Source organism: Colias eurytheme, chromosome 19 (assembly GCF_061535395.1).
Source record: "Colias eurytheme isolate Ceu_HAF_F1 chromosome 19, ilColEury1 Martin Lab GWU primary, whole genome shotgun sequence".
Classification (NCBI taxonomy): domain Eukaryota; kingdom Metazoa; phylum Arthropoda; class Insecta; order Lepidoptera; family Pieridae; genus Colias; species Colias eurytheme.
The window spans coordinates 1,435,388-1,460,257 of NC_142998.1; the positions used below are offsets into that span (position 1 = coordinate 1,435,388).

The following is a 24,870-nucleotide window of genomic DNA, read 5'->3' on the forward strand; positions in this document are numbered from 1 at the left end:
AATGTAATTGAAGAAAACTAATAGCAAGCGAAAGTTACATTTTCTCTGACAAACCGAAGCTACTAAAGAGTTCGTGGATATGGAGTCATAAATCAGCAAATATAGTGAATTAAAAAAAATCAAACTTTAACAGACGGTTTCTGAATTTAGAATTGACTAAGGTTTGACAAAGCTTATGTTACATACAAGAAAGGCACTTAATATAAGAACTGTTTTAAATATATTTCAAGTTTCGAAATAGATCCTCAAATGTTGTATATTATAAATAATATTGACATTTAAAATAGCTTTTTCCCTCATTTTCAGCACTGACTTGCTTCGAATTTGTAGTCAGTTACTGACCCTGTGTAAATCAGCACTAATAACGAAAACTTGGTTACAAATTCTCCACACAACAATCTAGACGTGACAAATGTGCAGATTGGTTCACACATTCGGTCACGTTGTCATCTTTTGGCTAAGTAGTATGTACGTAGTAGTACGTCCGCGCCGTGCGACTGCTTAACGCGGCGAACGCCCTAGGGTGCTACACTGTACAAGAGCATTCACTTGTAACAGAACATCGAGCAAGAACATGCATGCTTTGATTTGATTTAACCTCGTCTTTTTAAATCAAGGAGCGTATTCGTACAGAATACTTAATATTAGCTAACCTAGTATTGATGTAAATTTGATGCAAAAGTAGAAGTACTTACTGATTCGATCATGTTAATTATGTCTCTTACAAAGTATTTAGATTACAGTAATGTTTAAGTAATTAGGATCGCTACTAATGCTACTATTAAGCAATTTTAAATATTCTTTGTAAGCTAAATTTAACAGAAGTATGTATTAGAATAATAATAAAGCACGAATAAATAAAACAATGTCATTTCAAAGTATTCATTTATTAACGAAACACTTTACAAACACGTTGCTTTGCAACACATACAGTTGAATATAAAATAGATTAGTCATTTTATGGTTTCTTATCAGATTTTTAATTCTGCCAGCTTTACATTTTAACAATATCACAATAATATTCTGAATTAATGATGTTATAAAACAAGATATTTCTGTTACATTTATGTATTTTGATTCAAACTCTTTCAAAACATTTTCCAGTACTAAAAACCGCTTTTTAATCGTTCCACTTTCACTTGTTCCACGCGATTCTGGCGTGTTCCACTATATTCCACACACTCCAAACCCGATCACTTCTGTAGAACTTGTTTTTCGATCTTTTCCTGTTGTTCCTTAGACTGAAGCTGTTGTAATGTTAGTAGAGAGACTCCAAGTTGGTCTTCTCTCGTGAAAGGTTGCGCCATTTGTCGTAACCAACGCTTGCATATCTGTGCAACATTATAGAACAAATTACACTCATTGTACAAGGAAATGTTATAGCATAAAAACTATTGGTCTTACCACAAAACAATTTAAACACAGTCTAACTTTAAACCAGGGATCTGTCACTTTAATAGTTGTCTATGTGAAACACGACAAAACTAGATTAAAGAGAACTCTATCTAAAGTTTTTTCTGGTAAGCCAGTATAGTTTTTGCCAGTCTATTTAAGGCGCGGGTCAAACACAAGCGGCGCGGGCGCGGGCGTGCCATAAGCGCACCTCTTGAATCTGTTTTGCACCACGTCCTTCTTAAACATTTTGTATGAAAGAATTTTGGACAGGCGTCGAGACGGCACGCCACGGTTGTGCCAAGGTTGCGCCGCCCCAAAATTATTTCATACAAAATGCCAATAGCGCACCTGATACACGATGCGATGATTTTGTATTGGCGCCCGCGGCGCGCCGCGCCGCTTGTATATGTCCCGCGCCTAAATAATAACACATCGAAAAAGTCCAGGGATATTTGGTATTGTATCAAATATTAAAAAATCTACAATCTGTGATATTATAAATGGATCAACTATAGCTCATTTTAATTTTTAAATTGTTTAAAATAAACTTAAAATTCAATACCAATGTATTATTGCGGTATTAGATACTAGCTTTCCGCCCGCGACTTCGCCCGCGATTTCAAAGAAAAAACGCGCATACTTCCCGTTCCCGTGGGATTTCCGGGATAAAACATACCCAAGTTACCCACTATATCTGTGCTTATAATCGGTTAAGTAGTATTTGCGTGAAAAAGTAACAAACATACACATACATCCATCCTCACAAACTTTCGCATTTATAATATTACTAGGACAGGATCGGCATAAATCACTATTTATATTAAAAAAAATAATCGCTACTCACCTACTAACGCTCTCGTCAGTTAGTAGGTGAGTAGCGAATAAAGGATAGGATTGGCATAAATTTTGCATCAGTTAATAGGTAAGTCAGTTAGTATGTAAGTAGCTTACCTGTACGGCTTCTTCCGTAGAAAGTGCGGTGAGTGAGTCCTTCAGATGTGCCTGTATCCAGCGAGGCAACTTGCCGCGTTTATCCGCGCGGCTGAACCGCTTGTCCGCGAATATCATCACGCCATAGTCAGTTTTACCCCTGCAAACATAACCAATTCTATAAGAAATATTACGAAGGTCGTTTGCGATAGGCCCCTGGAACTAAGAACACATTCCTCGCAACACACCCTCGCATAATATTGGACCCTTTCATCATCATCTATTATATAGCTGAAGAGTTTGTTTGTTTGTTTGTTTGAACGCGCTAATCTCGGGAACTACTCCGATTTGAAAAATTATTTTGGTGTTAGATAGCCCATTTATCGAGGAAGGCTATAGGCTATATATCATCACGCTACGACCAACAGGAGAGGAGCCACGGGGGTGAAACCGCGCGGAGCAGCTAGTCTATACGCTCTAACTGCACGAAAACTGCATCTGATCACCTGATATCTGGAAATTGTCCCATTGACCAAGCTAGCGGGTAGTTGAACGATAGTAGCACATAGTATACTAACACTACCCAACCGTCCACATTTCATCCGTCGAAAATAGGTGAGTTCTGGCGGCCCTGGGATCTTACTCGTGTTTATATTATAAATTAAATAATCACTACATAGTATAAAACAAAGTCGCTTTCTCTGTCCCTATTTCCCTATGTCCCTTTGTATGCTTAAATCTTTAAAACTATGCAACGGATTTTGATGCGTTTTTTTTAATAGATAGAGTGATTCAAGAGGAAGGTTTTAGTATATAATTTATTAAGTTTTAGACAAAGTGGACGAAGCCGCGGGCGGTAAGCTAGTATATGTATATGTAACATACCGCAAAGCTCGTCCCACACACTGGGCCGCGTGCCGCATAGCGTCGAACGTTAGGAAGTCATTCTCGCGAATCTGGAAAATAAAATAATTATATAAAAAGTAGACCTGGCCTTGGGCCGTATTGAACTGACTGACAAATTCATATTGCTGGTTATTGCGATCACAATAATATGAATTTGCCAGACAGTTCAATTCACAGCGTAAACTGTCTGGAAATAAGGAGTCATAATACGGCCCAAGATAATTGAATTGAGCGTGTTTTAAAACTGAAGGTTGAAGTTGTATGATAAACATATACCTAAAAAATAATACGAAACCAACTTTATTTTAAAGTTAAACTTCTTTAGGTGCGTTGAGAGTAAAATTTCAAGGTCGAGTCATGGCAATACCTTCACGTCAACGTAAGGCAACGATTTTAGTATTTTGCCAAAGAAGTTGCACGCTCACGATCTTTTTAAGTAAATAGGTCGGTTACTCCTTAGGATATAAAGGTTTTATTGTTAAGGTGATTGCAACGATCTGTTCCCAGCCAATATCCCGCTAGATGGCGCTGAATTCTACATTTCTAGTTTATTTGAGTTTTTGCGTAATTGGAATAGTCATCAAACCTAGGAATAGTCATGGCGGTTACTGAATATTATATTTTATTGAAATATGTTATATCATTGCCTTAAAATCCACCCAATTCGGTAAAATTATGCGTTTTAACATCTGTCATTGCATACAGGGTCGTTTACACACACAGACGTATACAAAAATGATAAAGATTTAACTCTAGATGGCGTGAATGTAAAGCGCGTCACACACGGTGAAGATACTACCTATAATATTTTATCTAATCTAGTAATATTTTATATTACAGTATCTTAAGGTATCCGGTATCAGCGTTCTGACCATCATTTTTCTTTTTTCGCTGTAGAACCGCCATCCTGTTACAAATGACCCACAAAGGAGAATGACCACGGGTGGTATCGGTAAAATTTTAGTTGTGCCACGTATTCCTTATATTGTTAATTCCTATTTGTATTTATAATGATCATATGTATCAATATTAAGTCTTAATTAAACCGGATAAATTGAAATAATAGTAAAAGTAAAAGTTTTTCTTTTGAAACATGTATGACTACGTATGGAATCGGTAAAATACTAGTTGTGTCACGTGTTCGTGATATTGTTAATTCCTATTTGTATTTATAATGATCATATTTATCACTATTAAGTTGTAATTATACCGAATAAATAGAAATAAAAGTAAAAGTTTTGTTTTGACACATACCTATATCTATCTCTCTTGCAAACGTCATATGTCATAGTTTCTATTTGAAATGTCAAATGAATGTGTTCGACGCATTGTTCGATGTTATTTTGAAATAATGTTTAAATTACGATTTACTTTTCACATTTGTCTTGTAAATTAAAATATTACCTATGTAATAAATGTAAAACTTAACGTTCATCGTTAGTTTAAACTCGATTAAGTAGTTTTTTGAAGTGTTGAATAAAACTATTGTTTTATTTTTATTGTCGCGAACTGCGGCTTATTTACATAAAAACTTTAATCATATCTAAAAGTACTAACATCAAGCTTTAAATTGAGCTATATTTCATCTTGACACAATAAGTTTGATTGCGATACCAAGTGCCATAGTCACTTGGGCAATCTCCTGTGGTTTTCATTTTTCTGTATGGGTAGACAAAACTTCAAAACGCCACCTGCTACGGTTTATATTATTATGAACGATTAGCTTTCCGCCCGCATTTTCAAAAAAAAACCCGTATAGTTCCCGTTCCCGTGGGGTTTCCGGGATAAAACCTATTCAATGTGTCCAAGTTACGTTCTATATGTGTGCTAAATTTCATTGTAATCGGTTCAGTAGTATTTGCGTGAAACACACACATACACATCCTCACAAACTTTCGCATTAGTAGGAAGTAGGATTGTTATAAAAATAAAAGTTATATTTGTTGGCGTAAACTATTTTATTGTAATTTTGGGAAATAAATAATGTCAAAATTGATTACCTACAATAAAACGCAGTTTTATTTTATTACCTACATTACACTATTGTTTTTTTTTTATCAAAACATGTATTTGAAGTAGCAAATATGATATTATGCTGATCCAAGCATTTTCACTCAAAACTAATATCACTAATGATTTGTAAAAGTAAATTATTTCAATATACATTTCATAACCAACAAGTAAGAATAATTATTCATACAACAACAAATCAAAAACACTATTTACTATGGAAAAAAAACCAGGAAGGTGAAAAACATATATACGATTTCGATGCACTCGACTTTTAGTAAAATAATAGGTAAAAATATTATTATGGTTTTGATCACAGACATATCTGTGGTTTTGATTTTAGCTACTAGTATCAGAAAGCTGCGTGTTCAATGCACGTCGGGGTCCCACAACTGTGGAGGAAGGAAGGTAGAATACCTCCATCCAATAAGTGAAGTTTCTCGACATACTCGATTTGCCGGCCGGCCTCAATGAAGATTGTCCGAAAGTTGTATATGTGCTGTGTAACGAAAAAATTTCGCTAGCGCGATTCAGAGTGAGGTGTCGTACAATATACCTAATGAAGTTTTTCATCTTTTTATTTTACTGCAAATACAAAATAAAAATTAAACAATGGTAATGTAAATTCTAAACAAACTACTACCAAAATACAATTAGAACAAAAATCATTTGACTGGTTGATTTCACCCAGAGGCCAGAGGCGGCTCGTGACAAAATTGTATGGGTGTTCACTTGAAATAAAACAAAGAAAATACAATAGCGTAGCAGGATAATTTATTACAAAAAAAAATGAGCACCACATTTTATAAATGTCTATAACACTAAAAATTACAAAGTACAGGCTATTTCAAAACGAATTCAATGACTAGGTATCAATAATTAGTAAATCACCGAATTTGCATTCGCGAGCGTAGGTATCCATAGTGTTTGTCACTGACGGTCACTGACCTCTATAACTTATAGTTATAGAGCTCAGTGGTGTTTGTTGTGTAAACATGTATGTATTTGAGTAGTTAGTAGCATATTATATTCTGAATTTCTGATCCATGCCTATTCACTCAAAACTAATAACACTAATGATTTGTAACAGTAAATTATTTCAATAGGTAGGTATTTGAACATTTCCCAACAAGACGTAAGAATAATTATTCGTAGGTATACAAGATACAATAACAAATCTAATACACTATTTATTATTTTATTATTTACTAGCGGTCCGCCCCGGCTTCGCTTAGTTTACCGATTTATAATAATATTGTATATATCGTTGTTTAAAAAATATTCAAACACAATAAAATATGATATACTGATTTATCACTGGTTTCAGTGATGAACTGATGAGTCAATTATAGCCACTATACTTTCGTCATACGTGTGTATGATTGATGTGATTTGCAACGTGGTGATATTTCAGAAAAATCACGGGTCAAATTGTCCCACCGAAAATATAACTGCGTTATAAGAATAACTATACCTACGATAAATTATACATAATACAATATAGTCTCAAATGCATACTAGTGAAATATTTTATTTGAATCAATAAAATAAAAAAAAAAATAAAAAATAATAATATGTAATACAAAAATAAATTCACAACACAAGAAAATCCGCGCGCAAATCATAGCGCGTGACAATGAAATCAAGAACTTTCGAGCCGACGCGGACGACGAAGGAGCCTAACAAAAGTACCTACAATCATAGGCGGCTCGTGACAAAATTGTATGGCCGTGTTCACTTGAAATAAAACAACGAAAATAGGTACCTACAATAGCGTTAGCAGTACAAAAAAAATGAGCACCACATTATAAATGTCTATTTATACACTAAAAATTATAGAGTATTTCAAAACGAATTCAATTATTATTTAGCAATAATTAGAAAATCCCCGAATTTGCATTCGTGATCGTATTCATAGTGTTTGTCTACACTAATATTATAAAGAGGAAAACTTTGTTTGTTTGTTTGATTGTAATGAATAGGCTCATAAACTACTGGACATTTTACCAATGTTTGCAAGTTTGTGATTACTTTGATAGTTTACCGATTTATAATAATTGTATACCTATATCATTGTTTAAAAATATTCAAACACAATATGATATAGGTACTGATTTATCACTGGGTTCAGTGATGAACTGATGAGTCAATGTTAGCCACAATACTAATCACTTTCGTCATACATGTGTATGAACTATGATTGATGTGATTTGCAATGTGGTGAAATTTCATAAAAATCACGGGCCAATTTTTTGTTTTGAATCCCACCGAAAATACATATATTACTAATTGCGTTATTAGAATAATTAATTATTATACCCACGATCAATTATTACAATTTACAATATAGTCTCAAATGCATACTAGAGAAACATTGCAATTTGAATCAATTAAAATGCATATCATACAAAAATAAATTCACAACACAAGAAATTCCGCGCGCAAATCATAGCGCGTGTCAATGAAATCAAGAATGTAATTTTATATCAAGCCGACGAGCGACGACGCCGAACTAAAGTACCTACAGTACCATTTACCTTCAGTGTACAATACAGTTTACAGACCTACGACGGACGAACAATAATGAGTAATAAATAAAAAAAAACATAGTTTCTAAGGTCATTAGTTTTATTTTATTTTATTGTTATTTTCTTTGAACGATTGGAAATGAAATTACTCAATTTTTACACAGAACTTTGATTTATTAGAATTATGCTCATTATGCATAAGATAACGAACGCGAATGCACGACATCTAGCGCGTCAATGTCTAAACATCGCCTTTCGTTTAGACATTGACGCGCTAGATCTGTAATAAGTATATAGTCTATGCGCTAGATGTCGTGCTTTATGTCGTGTTTCGCTTGGCAAAAGTCACGCACACTACTGTAGAAGTGTCAAATTTTTCCGGTATTTTACTGTTGTTTTTCTAAGTAAATATTGTAAATTATTGATTAAAAAGGTCGAACGCGCACACATTTCATTATAGAGAAGTGATAAAATGATTAGTTTTAAAGAAATAGTGTCTGTGTTAAGTGTTTAGAGGTAATCAAAAATGTATGGAGGGACGGTCGGAACATCAACCTTAAATGTGAGCAGGCGATTATTCCGTAACTATAACAGATATCAAAAGACTTTAAATTGATATTGAAGGTATTATACCTAATGAGTAAAATGACAATAATAACTTTTTAAATTAAAAAGATATGTATATCCAAAAAAATTACGTCAAACATTCCCATACATTTAGTATGAAATATGACTATTCTAAACATTTAATATGAAAGGTTTTGCCTTTTTATTTGATTTTGTGCTTTAATTACTTTGCAAATTTTAATTAAATTTCATTTAGAAACCGTAAATAGAGCTAGATGTGGAACAATGGTGTTTCAAAACGAGGATGTCATTTCGAACATTTAGCTTTGAATACAAAATGTATGAGAAATAAAATGTTTGGGAGTGTTTTCGTTTTTGGATATTTCACGTTTTATTTTTATTGTAGAGCCATTTTAATAGGCAACATTTGACAGTTCAACAAAATTCAACAACGTAACCTAGTAACGACAACATAGAATAACATGATATTTCTTTCTGTTAGATCTGCACATTTGCTTATCTTTTTTCAATAACGATTACATATTTATAATAATAATGACCGATACAAGTAATTTTAAGATTTGATTTTACTGATAAATCATCCTAAACATAATAAACAATTTCTGATTTAAAGAACTGACGTCGCTACAATTTTGTGTCAATAAACGTTTTTTATTTTTAAATACCAGAGACGTTACTCTAAAAATCGAAATCTGACATCTAGAATCGAATGCATTGAATACTTGTGAATATAAATCATCATAAATTAATAAATTCGATTGACAAATGTTTCAAATCCGTATCGATTAATTCACTTTAATCGATGTTTTTATGCAGGTTACTTCTCTTTGAAGATAAAATTGATAGACGTCAAATGTTGCCTATTAAATTGGCTCGACTATAAAAAGTTATTAATGCCATTTTACTCATTAGGTAAAGTGCTTTCGATATCAATTTAAAATTTTGAATGATCGCCAGTGCACACGATTACACCCTGTATAACACAAGAAATGGTGAAATAAATAAATAATTCTTGTAGATCGTTTACCTGAAACTGGTCCCTCAGATACTCGAGCCGAGCCTTCAATATCCTGCTCTGTGTGAACACGTAGGGGATCCCGAACATGAGCACGGCCCGCCCCAGGTGGTGGTCGAAGTCCACGCCCTCCGACACTTTGCCGCGCGCCACCGACAGGAGCACTGCCCCGCGACCGCTCTCACACGCCTGGAACAACATTTTGACGTGATAACGTTTTTAAAATCGTTTTAGTCGGGTGACATGTTCAGAAACTTGTGTCACACCAAAACCTCACGAGCGCGATCGCAGGTATAACGAGAGAGACGGACCGATCTCCCGTCTCATCTCGAGCGCTGCCACCAATACGACGTTATCACGTAAACATCTCGATCGTAAACTTACTTTACAAACAACCAATTTTTTTTTAATTAAGCTATTGCATAGCTTCTAACGCGCTAATTTCAAGAACTACTGGTCCGATTTGAAAAATTCTTTCTTTCGTTAATGTTTAAATACATATTTTTAACGTAATCAGTGGGTACTAAACTGTAGGTCTTACTTATAAATTATAATATCATTGGATGGTATATATTAATTATTCAATTATCTACTGGATTGTTTGAATTGGAATATTTGTTTGTTTTAAAAATAACAAATATTACATTATATACTCAGGTTGAATACAAATTTACCTTAATATAATTGATGAGGGCAAAACTAGTCTCCGCCGAGTCTTGCGTTTCGATGAACAGCAGTTTATGCCTTTGTAAGCTAGCTACCACACCTGAAACATTTTTTATATTTATTTTTAAGCTATTGCATAGCTTCTATCGCGGGCCTTGAGCGCGGGGACCGAATCGAGAAATTCCGTAACGAAAAAACCTCACGCTCCTCACTCCGACGGGCGCGGAGGTGTGGCTTGAAGGCATAGCATGCAATAGCTTTACCGCGGCAGTCCCCGAGTGCCACACGTATTTTTTATATTTATTTTTTATTTATCCTACTAGCTTTGCCGTGGTACATGTTTACGTTTCCTCTCCATAGGAACCATCCTCGCACTTCAAGGAATATAAAAAAATAACCAAATCGGTTCAGCCGTTCTCGAGTTTCTCGCTTAGCAACACATTTTGTGATTAATTTTTAGTTTATAAATTTAATATATCGTTAATTTCAATATACCGTTGTATTAAAGTCAAACAAAAATAAATTTTGAAACTAAATAAAGTTTTAATTAATAAAATTAAAAATTAACCTTGATCATACCAAGCTCCGACCACGCTTTCCAAATATAGATATGAGGTGAAAAAACAAACGACTCCATCTGGCACACAGGCTGATATCTAAAATTAATTAATAACAAAATTAATAAATCACTACATAGTATAAAACAAAGCCGCTTTCTCTGTCCCTATATCCCTATGTATGCTTAAATCTTTAAAACTACGCAACGGATTTTGATACAACGTAATAAGAAAATTTGTGAAAATAATTTAATAAATTTAATAATTTAATAATATAAATTTAATAACTACACTTTTCAAAATTTTTTAGTTGCATTAGTATATTGCACTAGATTTCCGCCCGCGGCTTCGCCTGCGCAGTCACAGAGAAACCCGCATAGTTCCCGTTCCCGTGGGATTTCCGGGATAAAACCTATCCTATGTCCCGGGGTAAACAGTAGCCTATGTCCTTTCCCGGGTATCAAAAAACTAGATATTTCATGCAAATTGGTTCAGTAGTTAAGGCGTGATTGAGTAACAGACAGACAGACAGAGTTACTTTCGCATTTATAATATTAGTATGGATTAGTTACAAATCTAAAGTCTTAGAACATGTCATAATTGAGACAAAATATGCTTTAAAAGATACTGTTTTTCTATTTTTGACCTGAAATTTAATCCTAAATTAACTAAGAAAAAATAACTACAACTAGTATTTAACAAACATAATTTATACTTTGTATTGTTACCACTTGTAGGAACTGCATTTTATTGTAAAGATTTTTTAAAGAAATACACAATTCACTATTTCCACTTTCATTGTATTACAAAAAATAGTAAAAAGTCATAAAAATAAGTGTAACAATTGTGTATTTCTTTAAAAAAATCTAGACTATGATATATTTGGTTTAATGGCATTCAAATGCTTTATGAATATAAATTTATAATGCCCAATGGATGCCCAGGCATCCGCCCCGGAATGGCGCGAAAGGATGCGGGTTCGAGTCCCGCCTCGTGATCGAATTTTTTTTATTCTTTATAAATTTATATAAATCTAAACTATTTAACAAACCTCAACCAGCAGCTGTCCATAGTTCCGTATAACTGCGACATCTTCTCTCGATTCATATTTACTAGATATCGCAACTTGATCGCTGCCTTTTGACACTATCTGAAAGCAAAATAAATAAAATCTATACTAATACTAGCGGTCCGCCCCGGCTTCGCCCGTGGTACATATGAAAAATAGATGTTGGCCGATTCTCAGACTTACCCGATATGCACAGAAAATTTCATGAGAATCGGTCCACCCGTTTCGGAGGAGTATGCAGACTAACATTGTGACACGAGAATTTTATATATAAGATTATAAAGCTGAAGAGTTTGCTTGTTTGTTTGAACGCGCTAATCTCGAGAACTACTGGTCCGATTTGAAAAATTCTTTCGGTGTTAGATAGCCCATTTATCGAGGAAGGCTATAGGCTATAATATATCATCATGCTAATCTATCAAGCATGCTATTTAACACCGAAATAATTTTTCAAATCGGACCAGTAGTTCCCGAGATTAGCACGTTCAAACAAACAAACTCTTCAGCTTTATAATATTAGTATAGATATAGTATAGTTACCATAGGCAATATACAGGGTCTGGCGAGCGTCATGGTGAAGGAACTCATCACTACTGGGTTGAAGTCCAATATTTTCGGGTACATGTCTAATGGCGACAATGTACCTGTAATTATTCCAATTAATTATTTATTTATCAATTTTTATTTCAAACTCAAACATTTTTTTCATTTTCATATAACTAAAATATCAAATTCTATTAGCTTTTTTATGCGAAAGTAACAAAACATAGAAAAACATAGTTGAAGTGAAACTTCTTTATCGGGGGTGGACAAAAATTTTGTGAGACATTTTTTGCGTTACGCCGCGCGCGTTACATTTTTTGCGTTACGCCGCGCGCGTTACATTTTTGCGTTACGCCGTACTCGTGACATTTTTTTTCTTATCCCTACCACGCGTGATTCGACGTATACTTATATTTATTATATTTATTATTTATTATTGGGTGGAATTATGGTATCAATTTTTTCTAATACTTGAATGTTGATTGTGGTATTTATTTTTCTAAAATTGTATTTAAAGTTAACCTCAGTTTTTGATTGAATTTTTTAAAACACCAACACGTGGGCGTGATCATGTTATTTATTTTTCAAGTTATTTAAGCTTAACCTCTGTCTTAATATGTATATATTATGTAGTATGTGCGTCATTAATTTCTGACTGTTTCGAGATTTGGTGCAAAATAAAACAGTGTGTAAATAAAATTAAACAATTGAGTAAAAGTATAATTTCATAGATAACACGTTGAGAAGTTCCCTGTATAAATATATATACATATCTTGTATAAATACATACATAATATGCCTATAGATCTTTACTCAATTGTTTTATTTTATTGATTTTTTACAAATTTTATTTACACACTATTTTATTTTGCACCAAATTTCGAAACAGTCAGAAATTAATGACGCACATATTATATATACGTTTTAATATAGAATATTTTTGAAGTGAAACTTCTTTATCGGGGGTGGACAAAAATTTTGTGAGACATTTTTTGCGTTACGCCGCGCGCGTTACATTTTTGCGTTACGCCGTACTCGTGACATTTTTGCGTTACGCCGTAGTTACTCGTGACTATATACATGTTATATTAAAGTGATCAGCAAAATCAAAGGGTTTGTTTTAATTCTAATTCCAGTGAATTTCTAAAAAAAGTAAATAAGTAATTATATCTATTTTTCTAATACTTAGGTGTAATAATGGTATTTATTTTTCTAAGTTATTGCACGCCTCATAAGCGAAGCGTTGAGGTGGGTACTACTGTCACTTCGCGCAAAACATCTGATTTTTCAAACTTAAAATGTCTTTATGTATCATACATTGCACTTGTAAGATAATACATACACACACATATTAAGAAAAAACACTATTTTTAACGTTCATGATATTTTTGATGTCATTTTTGTTATTTAAACTAGTTATAAAACAGTTTAAAAAAGTTCTGTCTTGGACGTCCGTGTGTCTGTATGTGCGGATCCTTTTTCTTGTTAACACGATAGCGACCGAAATACTTTACTAATCGAGTCTTTTTTTTTCTCTTACGCTTGAGTATGCTCAGGAATAGAACCCTTTCATTTTTCAGGGTCTGATTCGATGTGGTTTAATTGTTATTAAATAAACAAAAATAATAATTAATAAATATTTATTAAAAAAAAATTATGAGGCGTGCACTTTTGGATTTTCCAAATTTTTATGATTACCCTCACTTTTTGATTGTATTTTTCAATACACTAACACGAGGGTGGAATTATGGTATCAATTTTTTCTAATACTTGAATGTTGATTGTGGTATTTATTTTTCTAAAATTGTATTTAAAGTTAACCTCAGTTTTTGATTGAATTTTTTAAAACACCAACACGTGGGCGTGATCATGTTATTTATTTTTCAAGTTATTTAAGCTTAACCTCTGTCTTAATATGTATATATTATGTAGTATGTGCGTCATTAATTTCTGACTGTTTCGAGATTTGGTGCAAAATAAAACAGTGTGTAAATAAAATTAAACAATTGAGTAAAAGTATAATTTCATAGATAACACGTTGAGAAGTTCCCTGTATAAATATATAATATACATATCTTGTATAAATACATACATAATATGCCTATAGATCTTTACTCAATTGTTTTATTTTATTGATTTTTTACAAATTTTATTTACACACTATTTTATTTTGCACCAAATTTCGAAACAGTCAGAAATTAATGACGCACATATTATATATACGTTTTAATATAGAATATTTTTTATTTTACAACCTTTACAACTTGATCATTAGGAATTTATTACCTCTATTGTTCGAACAACAATAAGTTACCGACTTTAAGAACGTGCCGACAATGTAAGTAAGTACACTATTGTTTCTTAAAAAAAATTTTAGGAGTATACGATAATAAATCTATGACTCACGTAAACACGTGTTTGCTTGATTGGTGTCAGGTGTTCTATTATAATTTTATGAATTCAAAATTTATAAGAATAAACCTCAAACTCTCTGTCCAATCAAAATCCGCCTAAGTCGAAATCCTTTATAAGCTGAAAACGGCAGTGGCCGGCGTAAATATTCAAATAGGTAGCGAGGAGCGAAGCGACGAGCATCTTAGGTCAACTTTTGAACTACCGCACGAGCCGAGCGAGCGAAGCGAGCGGGTTGCAGCAGCGGCCGGTGTAAATATTTAAGTAGGTAGCGACGAGCGTGTGACTAACGTATTTCTTTAATATTGTATATAGTAAATTATTTTTTGAAAAATAAGGACATAAAGAAGTTTCACTTCTTACGTGTGTACTCTAGTACACGCACACATTTTTTTTTTTTTTACTTTGTATACTTAGATCTTTAAAACCGATTTTGATGCGGTTTTCATAAGAGATACAGTGGATCTCCAGGAAGGTTTTAGTATTTACTTAGTTAAGTTTTAGACAAAGGGGCGAAGCCGCGGTCTGATATAAAAAATACGTCTCATCTGGTTATCAGATCGGTGAAGGACGATTTCCCACGGGCTCTTAGACCAATTATTATAATAAAATAATAATAATAAAAATCGTTTATTTCGAAACAATACATAAATACAAAATTTATTATTATGTCAATAAATATTTTATTTGTTACTAGCTTCGCGGCTTCACCCGCCTGGTGTTTTGATAATAGGTAGCCTCTGTTCGTTCTCAGGGTCTAAAGATTGTCTGTGCCTTTTATCAAAATCGATTGAGAGGTTTGAGCGGGAAAGCGTAACAGACAGACAGACAGACAGAGTTACTTTCAGAGTTTATTTATAATATTATAGTAGGGATTATTTATTTAAATATCAACTTTAACACAAAGGAGTAAGTATCAAACGTACCTGAAGTGATTATAACACTTTGAAATCTTGCAAAAACTGGCCGCATCGCTATTGACGAATCCATACATCTGCAATTAAAAACTACAATTACAATATACAAATACATTTTGAATGTATTAAAAAAAAATTAACAAAAGTTTACAACCTATTTTCAGATATACAAATTGAAAAAAAAAAAAATGTAAAATAATTATAAAAAAATCGGTTTAGCTTGTTATATCAACTAACACTGTGACAAGAAAACTTGACTACAAAAAAAATAATCATTTTATTATTGAACTTTAACTTTTTTAAATAAAACTTCTTTAGGCGCGTTGAGTCAAATAAAAAAAAAATGAAATTCGTCAGGGCAATACCATCACGTCATGGAGTAAGGCGACGGTATTGGTATCTTTGAATCTTGCCACAGAAGTTTTACTGACACGTGTGCTCGGGTCACTCGCTCTTTAACCGACTTCAAAAAAAAGGAGGAGGTTATCAATTCGGCCGATATTTTTTGACGTGATAACGTCTTATAATTCGATAAAGCCGGCTGCACGCACGAAAAAACATGACTCATGCGGCGTTACCTCGCTCTGAGGCGTTCCATGTAGGCTTGAAGTGCGAGCGAGAGCGCGGAACGAGTGACAAAGAAGCACAATCGGACGTTGTCACGTTCAACTATCGCCAGTAAACCGACTTTACAGACAACCAATTTTTTTTATTTAAATTAGAATACTCACGAAAAATGCAATATCGGGTTGGACACAGTGGGTGTTTTGTCATCGAACGGCTCTATTATAATCACGAATCCCTTAGTATACGTGGAGACGAGTGTAGCCAGGTGTGTGACTAGTGTTAGAGACCCCAATTGTGAAGGATCCGGTATTTCCAAAGTACGCAGTAGAGATTGCAGTCGGGTTGCGCAGAAACGCAGCGGTTTGCGTTCTATGCACACGCGGGATGCGACGTCTTTGAGGAAACCTGAAAATTCATTGAAAAATATAAAAAACCGGCCAAGTGCGAGTCGGACTCGTGCACGAAGGGTTCCGTACTACGTACCCATTAATATATATACTTTTTCAATTTTTAGTATTTGTTGTTATAGCGGCAACGGAAATACATCATTATTTTGTGAAAATTTCAGCTTTCTAGCTATCACGGTTTATGAGATACAGCCTGGAGACAGACAGATAGACAACAAAGTCTTAGTAATAGGGCCCAGTTTGACCGTTTCGATACGGAACCCTAAAAATTACAAAAAACGCCTGCAAATTGTCACAAGTTACAGTTAATAATTATTTTTAACAAATACTACGACTATACCATAATGGGACCGCATGGGATATTAGATTTTAAAGAAAAAAATACAATAAAATTAATAAATCGCGTTTAAAATCCGTTAAAATCTTTAATTTCTAAACATATACTTACCAGCTGGTGACTCTTGTACCACATGTTGTATTCGCAGTCTAGTTTTTAGGTATTCTATGAATCTCTTCAGGAATCCTAGGAAATGTTCTGCGTTACGTATATTGCCTGGAACCACCTCTGTGAAAATATTAAAAAAAAAATTGGTTGTCTGTAAAGTCGGTTTACTGACGATACTTGAACGTGACAACGTCCGATTGTGCTTCTTTGTCGCTCGTTCCGCGCTCTCGCTTGCACTTCAAGCCTTACATGGAACGCCTCAGAGCGAGGTAACGCCGCATGAGTCATGCTTTTTCGTGCGTGCAGCCGGCTATATCGAATAATAAGACGTTGTCACGTCAAAAAACAGATTAATCTATACTAATATTATAAAGCTGAAGAGTTTGTTTGTTTGAACGCCCTAATCTCAGGAACTACTGGTACAATTTGAATAATTCTTTCGGTGTTAGATAGCCCATTTATCGAGGAAGGCTATAGGCTATATCATCACGCCAAGACCAACAGAAGCGGTGTAATGCGGGTAAAACCGCGGGGCACAGCTAGTAAGCTATTATAATAATAAAATAAGCTATTACATATATATAAAACTACTTCATACATTTCCTTTCCATCAGGTTGCCTGGTATAGATTGCTGCTTAGCAATAAGGCCGCCTCTTGTACAAACTATGCCTTTCTTTTGTATTAATGTTTTTTGTCATAATTTAGTTTGTTTAATAAAGTGTTATAAATAAACTAGCTTACCGCCCGCTGCTTCGCCCGCTTTGTCTAAAACCTAATAAATTATACACTAAAACCTTCCTCTTGAATCACTCAATCTATTAAAAAAAACCGCATCAAAATCCGTTGCGTAGTTTTAAAGATTTAAGCATACAAAGGGACATAGGGACAGAGAAAGCGACTTTGTTTTATACTATGTAGTGATAAATAAAACTAACCGTTAAGAACTTCATCGGGCAGTATGGGGTTTCCCAGTATTGTATCAGTATCTCTAGCGAGTGCTGCTTCCCGCAGACCTTCAACCATTTGTTCGTATTCCAACGCCAATCTAGCAGAGTCTTCTTCGCGTATTCTATTAAAGTAGAGCCATTTTGTTGTTGTTTTGTTAGAATTGCACATTTGCTTAACTTTTTTCAATTACGATTACATGTTTATAATAATAATGACCGATACAAGTAATTTTAAGATTAGATTTTACTGATAAACCATTCTAAACATAATAAACAATTTCTGATTTAAAGAACTGATGTCGCTACAATTTTGTGTCAATAAACCTTTTTTCTTTTTAAATAACAGAGACATTACTCTAAAAATCGAAATCTGACATCTAGAATCGAATGCATTGATTACTTGTGAATAAAAATCATCATAAATTAATAAATGCGTTGTGTTTTTTTAATTATGTATTATACTTGTCTTATTTTGCTCCTTAAATTTACGAAATTTATTACTGGGACATATATATAAAAATTTATTACTGGGACAGGGATTCGCCTGATGAATTTTAAAATTGACATGTGTTTCAAGTTCGATTGACAAAAAGTCCGTATCGATTAATTCACTTTAATCGATGTTTTTAAGCAGGTTAGGTACCTCTCTTCGAAGATAAAATTGATAGACGTGAAATGTTGCCTATTAAATTGGCTCGACTATAATATACATAAAAAATAAGAATAACAGGCCTGAATTTGAAATTTTTGGCACTCAAGCATCTTTGACCAACTCAGCCATTTGAATGCCCCAGATTGGCGTGAAAGGATGCGGTTTCGAGTCCCGCCTCGTGGTCGAATTTTTTCTATTCTTTATAAATTTATAATAACAAGCCTTTTATTTCGTCTTAACGTATTAAAATCTTTTAATTCCATAACAACAATTAAAATAAGATAAAAAGCTAGGACAGTGGCTAACGCGTGGGCGTAGAACGGTTCAGGGTTCGATTCCCAGTAGGAGACCAAGAAAAAAAATGCCTCCGTCAGGCAGGACACAGAAGGCTAATCACGTACTTGTTCTTAAAGAAAATCGATCAGTGAAACAGATCTATTATGCATCTGCCCCATACCCCACTAGGGGACACGGGAATTCATTATTAACAGTGGGCCAAAATCGAGTTTATTATTAAAAATAGCTTTCCGCCTGCGGCTTCGCCCGCGTTTTTAAAGAAAAACCCGCATAGTTCCCGTTCCCGGGGGATTTCCGGGATGAAACCTATCCTATGTGTTAATCTATGTTACTCTCTATATGTGTGCTAAATTTCATTGTAATCGGTTCAGTACTATTTGCGTGAAAGAGTAGCAAACACACACACACACACATCCTCACAAACTTTCGCATTTATAATATTAGTAGGATAGTAGGATGCGTGTTAAAAATACCTGGCAACAGTTTTCTCCAAAGTTTGCAACGCTAGCGAACTTTTGTCTATGGTCCTCCTCGTTATTCTGACACTAAGCGAGTCTATGCACACATTGTCTATGTTATGTGCCTCGTCAAAGACAACAACCGCCTCCTTATTCAACTCTTTGGACACAACCTCTGCTATCTTTGGATCTAGCAAATAGTGGTAGGAATAGACAACTATCTCTGCGTGTATAATCTGTGGATATAAATAACTGCGTTAAAAAAAACCGAATTCAAAAACTAAATAATATGTAGTAATTAATAATAAATAATTCATATGCGCACAAAAAGAACTAATACATAATTTACTAAAGATTTTTCAATCCTTGGTTAAAACTAATTCGTCGAATAATGTATAAAACTACCATTTTATAAACGTATTCTAATTGCCCGTATTTGACAGTTTACGTGACATTTTAATATTATCGTGTTATACTTTATTGGACGGATAAGTTTTATCCAAGCAATGAAAAATCAGCCCTAAATTGAACAAGTTTCAGTCACAAATCTAAAAACTTGATAAATTCTTAAACATTGTGATAGTTATTTCCTTTTTAATAATATTTAAATATGTAACAATTCTGATATTCTAATGTACATTTATCTATATATATAAAAATTAAACCCGTTTCACGTTGTCACAGCATCACGTGTGAACGGCTGAACCGATTTCGATAATTCTTTTTTTTTAATGTTTGTGGAAGTCCAAGGATGGTTCTTATGTAGAGAAAACATAAATTTGTACCACGGGCGAAGCCGGGGCGGACCGCTAGTTTAACATAATACATAGTAAGAATCAGTAGTATTTTGGTATTAATATGTTTTTGAATTATGTTTATGCGATAATTCTATCTTCAGATATTATATTTTATGTATAAAAATTATTTTAAGTGCATATATAAACTTACGGCAAATCTTGACAAGAAATAGGGACACCAATTTCTATCGGCTCCATACTGTTTTAGATCGTCCATATTGTACACTCCAAATGGCAACATGGACTCTTTGCCTTCCCTGTTGAAACCCTCGTAGAACTGGCCTGTGAAGTAATTTATAATAATTTATATTTTTAATTTTTAAATCACTATCACTACATAGTATAAAACAAAGTCGCTTTCCGCTGTCCCTATGTCCCTTTGTATGCTTAAATCTTTAAAACTACGCAACGGATTTTGATGCGGTTTTTTTAATAGATAGAGTGATTCAAGCGAAAGGTTTAAGTATATAATTTACTAGCGGTCCGCCCCGGCTTCGCCCGTGGTACCTACATGTTAAAACTATCCTATCTTTCAAGTTGGATCGAACTGCACATGGTGTGCGAATTTTATTATAATCGGTTAAGTGGTTTAGGAGTCCATTGAGGACAAACATTGTGACACGAGATTTATATCTATATATTATAAGATTAGGTTTTAGACAAAGCGGGCGAAGCCGCGGGCGGTAAGCTAGTATAAACTACTATTTTTAATTTTTATAATATTTAAATCTATATATATAAAAATGAAACCCTTGGTTACGGCATCACGCGTGAACAGGTGGACCGATTTCGATAATTCTTTTTTTATAATATTCCTTGAAGTACGAGGATGGTTCTTATGGTAAGAAAACATAAATATGTATCACGGGCGAAGCCGGGGCGGACTAACACTCTTATATAAAACTAGCTGAGGCCCTGTGGTTTTACCCGCATTGTTCCGCTCCTGTTGGTCTTAGCGTGATAATATATAGCCTATAGCCATCCTCGATAAATGGGCTATCTAACACCGAAATAATTTTTCAAATCGGACCAGTAGTTCCTTAGATTAGCGCGTTCTAACAAACAAACTCTTCAGCTTTATAATATTAGTACAAATTCGCACAGCTAATAGTACATATTAGTAAGAATTGGCGCTTTATCAAGTAAATATATTATGACGAATTATTGCTCTCGGGGATCACTGAAAATCGGTGCTGTGACGTTTTTACGTCACAAATGTTCAACGAGTGATTTCCCCTTTTAATGGCATCATGCTTCACAGACTACACACTTCAATGTGTATTATTACCATATAAGTATTGTATAAATTGGTTTCATTATGTACTTGTGAGGCTATGTGCCATTAAATAAACGTTTTCTTTCTTTCTTTATTATTGACTCATACTCACAAATTGGTATGGAATTATCCCTCTCATGTCTATCTCTTATATAGCTTGCGGTGAGAGCATGACATTTTCCATCAACAAGTTTGCCTTCTCTTTCCTGTGACACCTGAAAAGTAAAAAATAAAACTTACTACTCTACTTCTATTATAAAAGTATATATTCATTGGATTGGCGTGAAAGGATGTGGGTTCGAGTCCCTATTCTTTTTAAATTTATAAGTGTTATAAATAAATTTATAACTTTTATAAGTATATATATTCAAATTGTAGAATTGTTTGGTTTTGGTTTTGGTTCTCATTTCCTAAGATTCATTCATTTTATACATTTCATTCTTATTATTCTCCTGAGATTTTATCCTTATTTGATTCTAATGATGCAATAATATAATATGATATCTTCAAAAATATTGAGTAAACTTCTACAAAAAAGGATTTTTACTTTTCACATGAACTAATAGAAATGCAAAAAATTTGAGCAGGGTGAATCCGTTCCGCACAGCTAGTCACTACATAGTATAAAACAAAGTCACTTTCTCTGTCCCTATGTCCCTTTGTATGCTTAAATCTTTCAAACTACGCAACGGATTTTGATGCGATTTTTTTTAATAGATAGAGTGATTCAAGAGGAAGGTTTTAGTATATAATTAATTAGGTTTAAGTCAAAGCGGGCGAAGCTGCGGGCTAGTATAAATATATAGATGGATGTGTGTACCTCTGGATGTATGCACAAATTCTTGCGTGAACTCAACACCACCCCAGTTAGGCTCGGCTTTTCACCTTGCGACTTCTCATAGTATTTGAACAGATTCTTCAATTCCTCTAAAACTTTTTCAATTTCCGGCACAGTACGAGAGCAGTATATTAATTTTCTGAAAGTAAATTTCATTTCGAAAAGATACTATTTTTAGCTAAATTTATTTGTGATTAATTCATTATATTATCCACCATCCATGAGTTAAGAGTTGACAAAGCTACCATCTATATATATAAAAATGAAACCCGTTTTCCTTGGTCACAGCATCACGCGTGAACTGGTGGACCGATTTCGATAATTCTTTTATTATTATAATCCTTGAAGTAGGAGGATGGTTCTTATGTAGAGAAATCGAAAATATGTCCCACGGGCAAAAACCGGGGCGGACCGCTAGTTACTAATAATTGTAATTTTGATTAAAATTTCCTTAATGTAATGTTAGATGTACAATTTTTTTTGTAATAAAGTACATACCTACTCACTAATAATTAATTTTTAAATTGGTAAATCAGGTTTAAACTTGAATGCAATTTAAAGGACAAATAAAAAAAAAATACAAAAATTATATATACCTGATGTGATGGGGACTCTGTATCATGTATGCAACAATTAGTGATAAAAGTGATATTGTTTTGCCCGTTCCTGACGGCATTTCTAGCAGTCCATGACCCTGTAATTATTATAACGATGTGTTCATTCATAAGCTTATTTAAGATCTTGATATAAAGATATAAATTTCATGCAAATTGGTTCAGTAGTTAAGGTGTGACTGAGTAACAGACAGACAGACAGAGTTACTTTCCCATTTATAATAATGGATAGGTAATTAAGAAAAACAAACCATCACACATAGAATCAACTTTATAAAGATATTAATTTTATTTAATACTTATAGTAGCCACGCAGATCATATTTTAAAAGTATTCCATAGTGATGTGATAACAAACATACTATCACAGTGAATATTAGATAAGGATAAAAAACAACTTGTCCACAATAAATATTCAGCATTTTTTTAACTTTTTTATTTTACTTTGTAAGCCGTTTAGTTATGTTTATGAATTGACAGTTGTAGTCTTGATGTAGTAATATCCAATATTTTTTCACTCGAAATTATTACCTTTGCATCTAGAGCCCGCTTTAGTTCCAGCATATAGGCGTATTGTTCTGGATAAATATAATCATATGGAAAATACACGAGTAAACCATCTACAGTCAATCTGAAAAATAACAAAATTGTTTCATAACCTGCTTTGAGAAATGTAAAGTATAATTTTGAATAAAGCTTACTTCATGTTTTATTTGAGTTTCTTGAAATAGAACTGAAAAAAAAAATTATCTGCTTTTATATCCGTCTATTGTAAGTACTTTTAATTAAAAATAATCTCTGAAAGATTCACCCACAGATTCACCGTTTACATTCGGCGGCGATGTTTATTTATCTGTCAATTGTCATTTGTCATAATGACAATTGACATCCTCTAATTCACAGCATTTTCCAGATTCATACTGTGGCGTAGACAGAGAATCCAATTGGTTTCTCTGTCTACGTACTGTGGACTGTGGTTCGTGGCCATTGGCCAATGTTTTTCATAATTTTGTGGATAAATAATGAATTTCTACGTTGCCGCTTCGCGCCTATTGCATAGCGCAGCGTGAGCATAGTTACATCGACGTTATTCCAAATTTATTTGTAAGAAAATATGATATCCTTATTCTTTATTTATTCTAATAATCATATCTATTCATTGCTTATGGTTTCATTAAGCAAGTTTTTATTTGTGCGGCTGTTGTTTAGAGTTCTGTATTCTGTACTACAGAACAGACTACAGACTAGGTAAGACAGAACTACAGAATCTGTAGAACCTGTCTTACATAGTCTATTCTGTGGTCTGCCTATAAAATTGTGAATTATCGTAGTTGATTTGGTCGTACTCGTAGTGAATAGTGTATCAATTAATGGTGTTCTTTTTAGAAGCTGTGGACCTTAGAGTAAATATACTACTGTAAGGCCGCCTTTACACCTGTAAGTTTTACTTACGTAAGTCACTTACGTGAGCTACTTACGATAAATTTTCAAGTGTAAACACTCGTTCTAAGTAACTTACTGTAATTTTTTACAACTTTCGAAAATTTAAAAATTACAAGTCTAAACGTGTTCGAGTTTGCTTACGGAAGCGACTCGCAGCTTATTGAATTATTTTGATAAGTTGAGAACTCACTAAAACAATGTCCTCTAAACAAAATTTTATTTACAATATTTTTGTATCTTTTTTTTTAATTTTTGGAGCAACTTTTTCCAAAAGAAATTCAAAACTTGTAGTATTCATTCTTATAAAATTGAAAAATCCGTGTTGGTCTACCATTGTCAACTCCTTCAAAAGATTTTCAAACGCACCTTGTGCCATTCTTTTTTCTAACCAAGGTTTTACCCAGCATTTTCTTTCAGTATTATTTTTCCGTCGCTTTTTATTGGACAAAATTATATATGCAGCAGCCGCTTGAACGTGGCGTCTTCGAGGCATTTTTTACTGATTTAATGTAAACGGGCGTGTAATAATTTATGTAAGTTTAAACTCACAAAAATTACGTAAGCATTATTTACTGTAAGTTTATTTTAAGTGT

The 24,870-nt window shown here is 33.6% G+C and overlaps 1 protein-coding gene across 2 annotated transcripts; it reads right to left on the bottom strand.

Annotated features, from left to right (window-relative positions):
* Positions 1 to 871: 871 nt before the first annotated feature.
* On the bottom strand, positions 872 to 23,689 carry Xpd (general transcription and DNA repair factor IIH helicase subunit Xpd). 2 transcript variants are annotated; one of them, XM_090112968.1, is made up of 20 exons: positions 23,650 to 23,682; positions 23,536 to 23,567; positions 23,366 to 23,465; positions 22,818 to 22,915; positions 22,204 to 22,360; positions 21,496 to 21,598; positions 20,259 to 20,389; positions 19,326 to 19,546; positions 17,892 to 18,025; positions 16,959 to 17,075; positions 16,268 to 16,508; positions 15,546 to 15,613; positions 12,205 to 12,308; positions 11,647 to 11,745; positions 10,607 to 10,694; positions 10,047 to 10,138; positions 9,385 to 9,561; positions 3,211 to 3,281; positions 2,347 to 2,485; positions 872 to 1,331 (listed from the first exon to the last, which is right to left on the bottom strand). In XM_090112968.1, the coding sequence occupies exons 2-20, from the start codon at positions 23,538 to 23,540 to the stop codon at positions 1,194 to 1,196; spliced, it is 2,283 nt and encodes a 760-aa protein (XP_089969094.1). In that variant the 5' UTR covers positions 23,541 to 23,567; positions 23,650 to 23,682; the 3' UTR covers positions 872 to 1,193. The 2 variants fall into 2 exon arrangements, with proteins under 2 accessions (XP_089969094.1, XP_089969093.1); XM_090112967.1 differs by having other exon boundaries at positions 23,536 to 23,689.
* Between the last annotated feature and the right edge of the window lie 1,181 nt (positions 23,690 to 24,870).

Excerpts from the sequence above, each read along its gene's own strand:
- Xpd (XM_090112967.1), bottom strand. Across the intron at positions 10,139-10,606 it reads CGGAGCTTGGTATGATCAAG|GTGTGGTAGCTAGCTTACAA; the intron begins GTTAATTTTTAA and ends AAAATGTTTCAG. Across the intron at positions 2,486-3,210 it reads TGTGTGGGACGAGCTTTGCG|GGGTAAAACTGACTATGGCG; the intron begins GTATGTTACATA and ends TTATGTTTGCAG.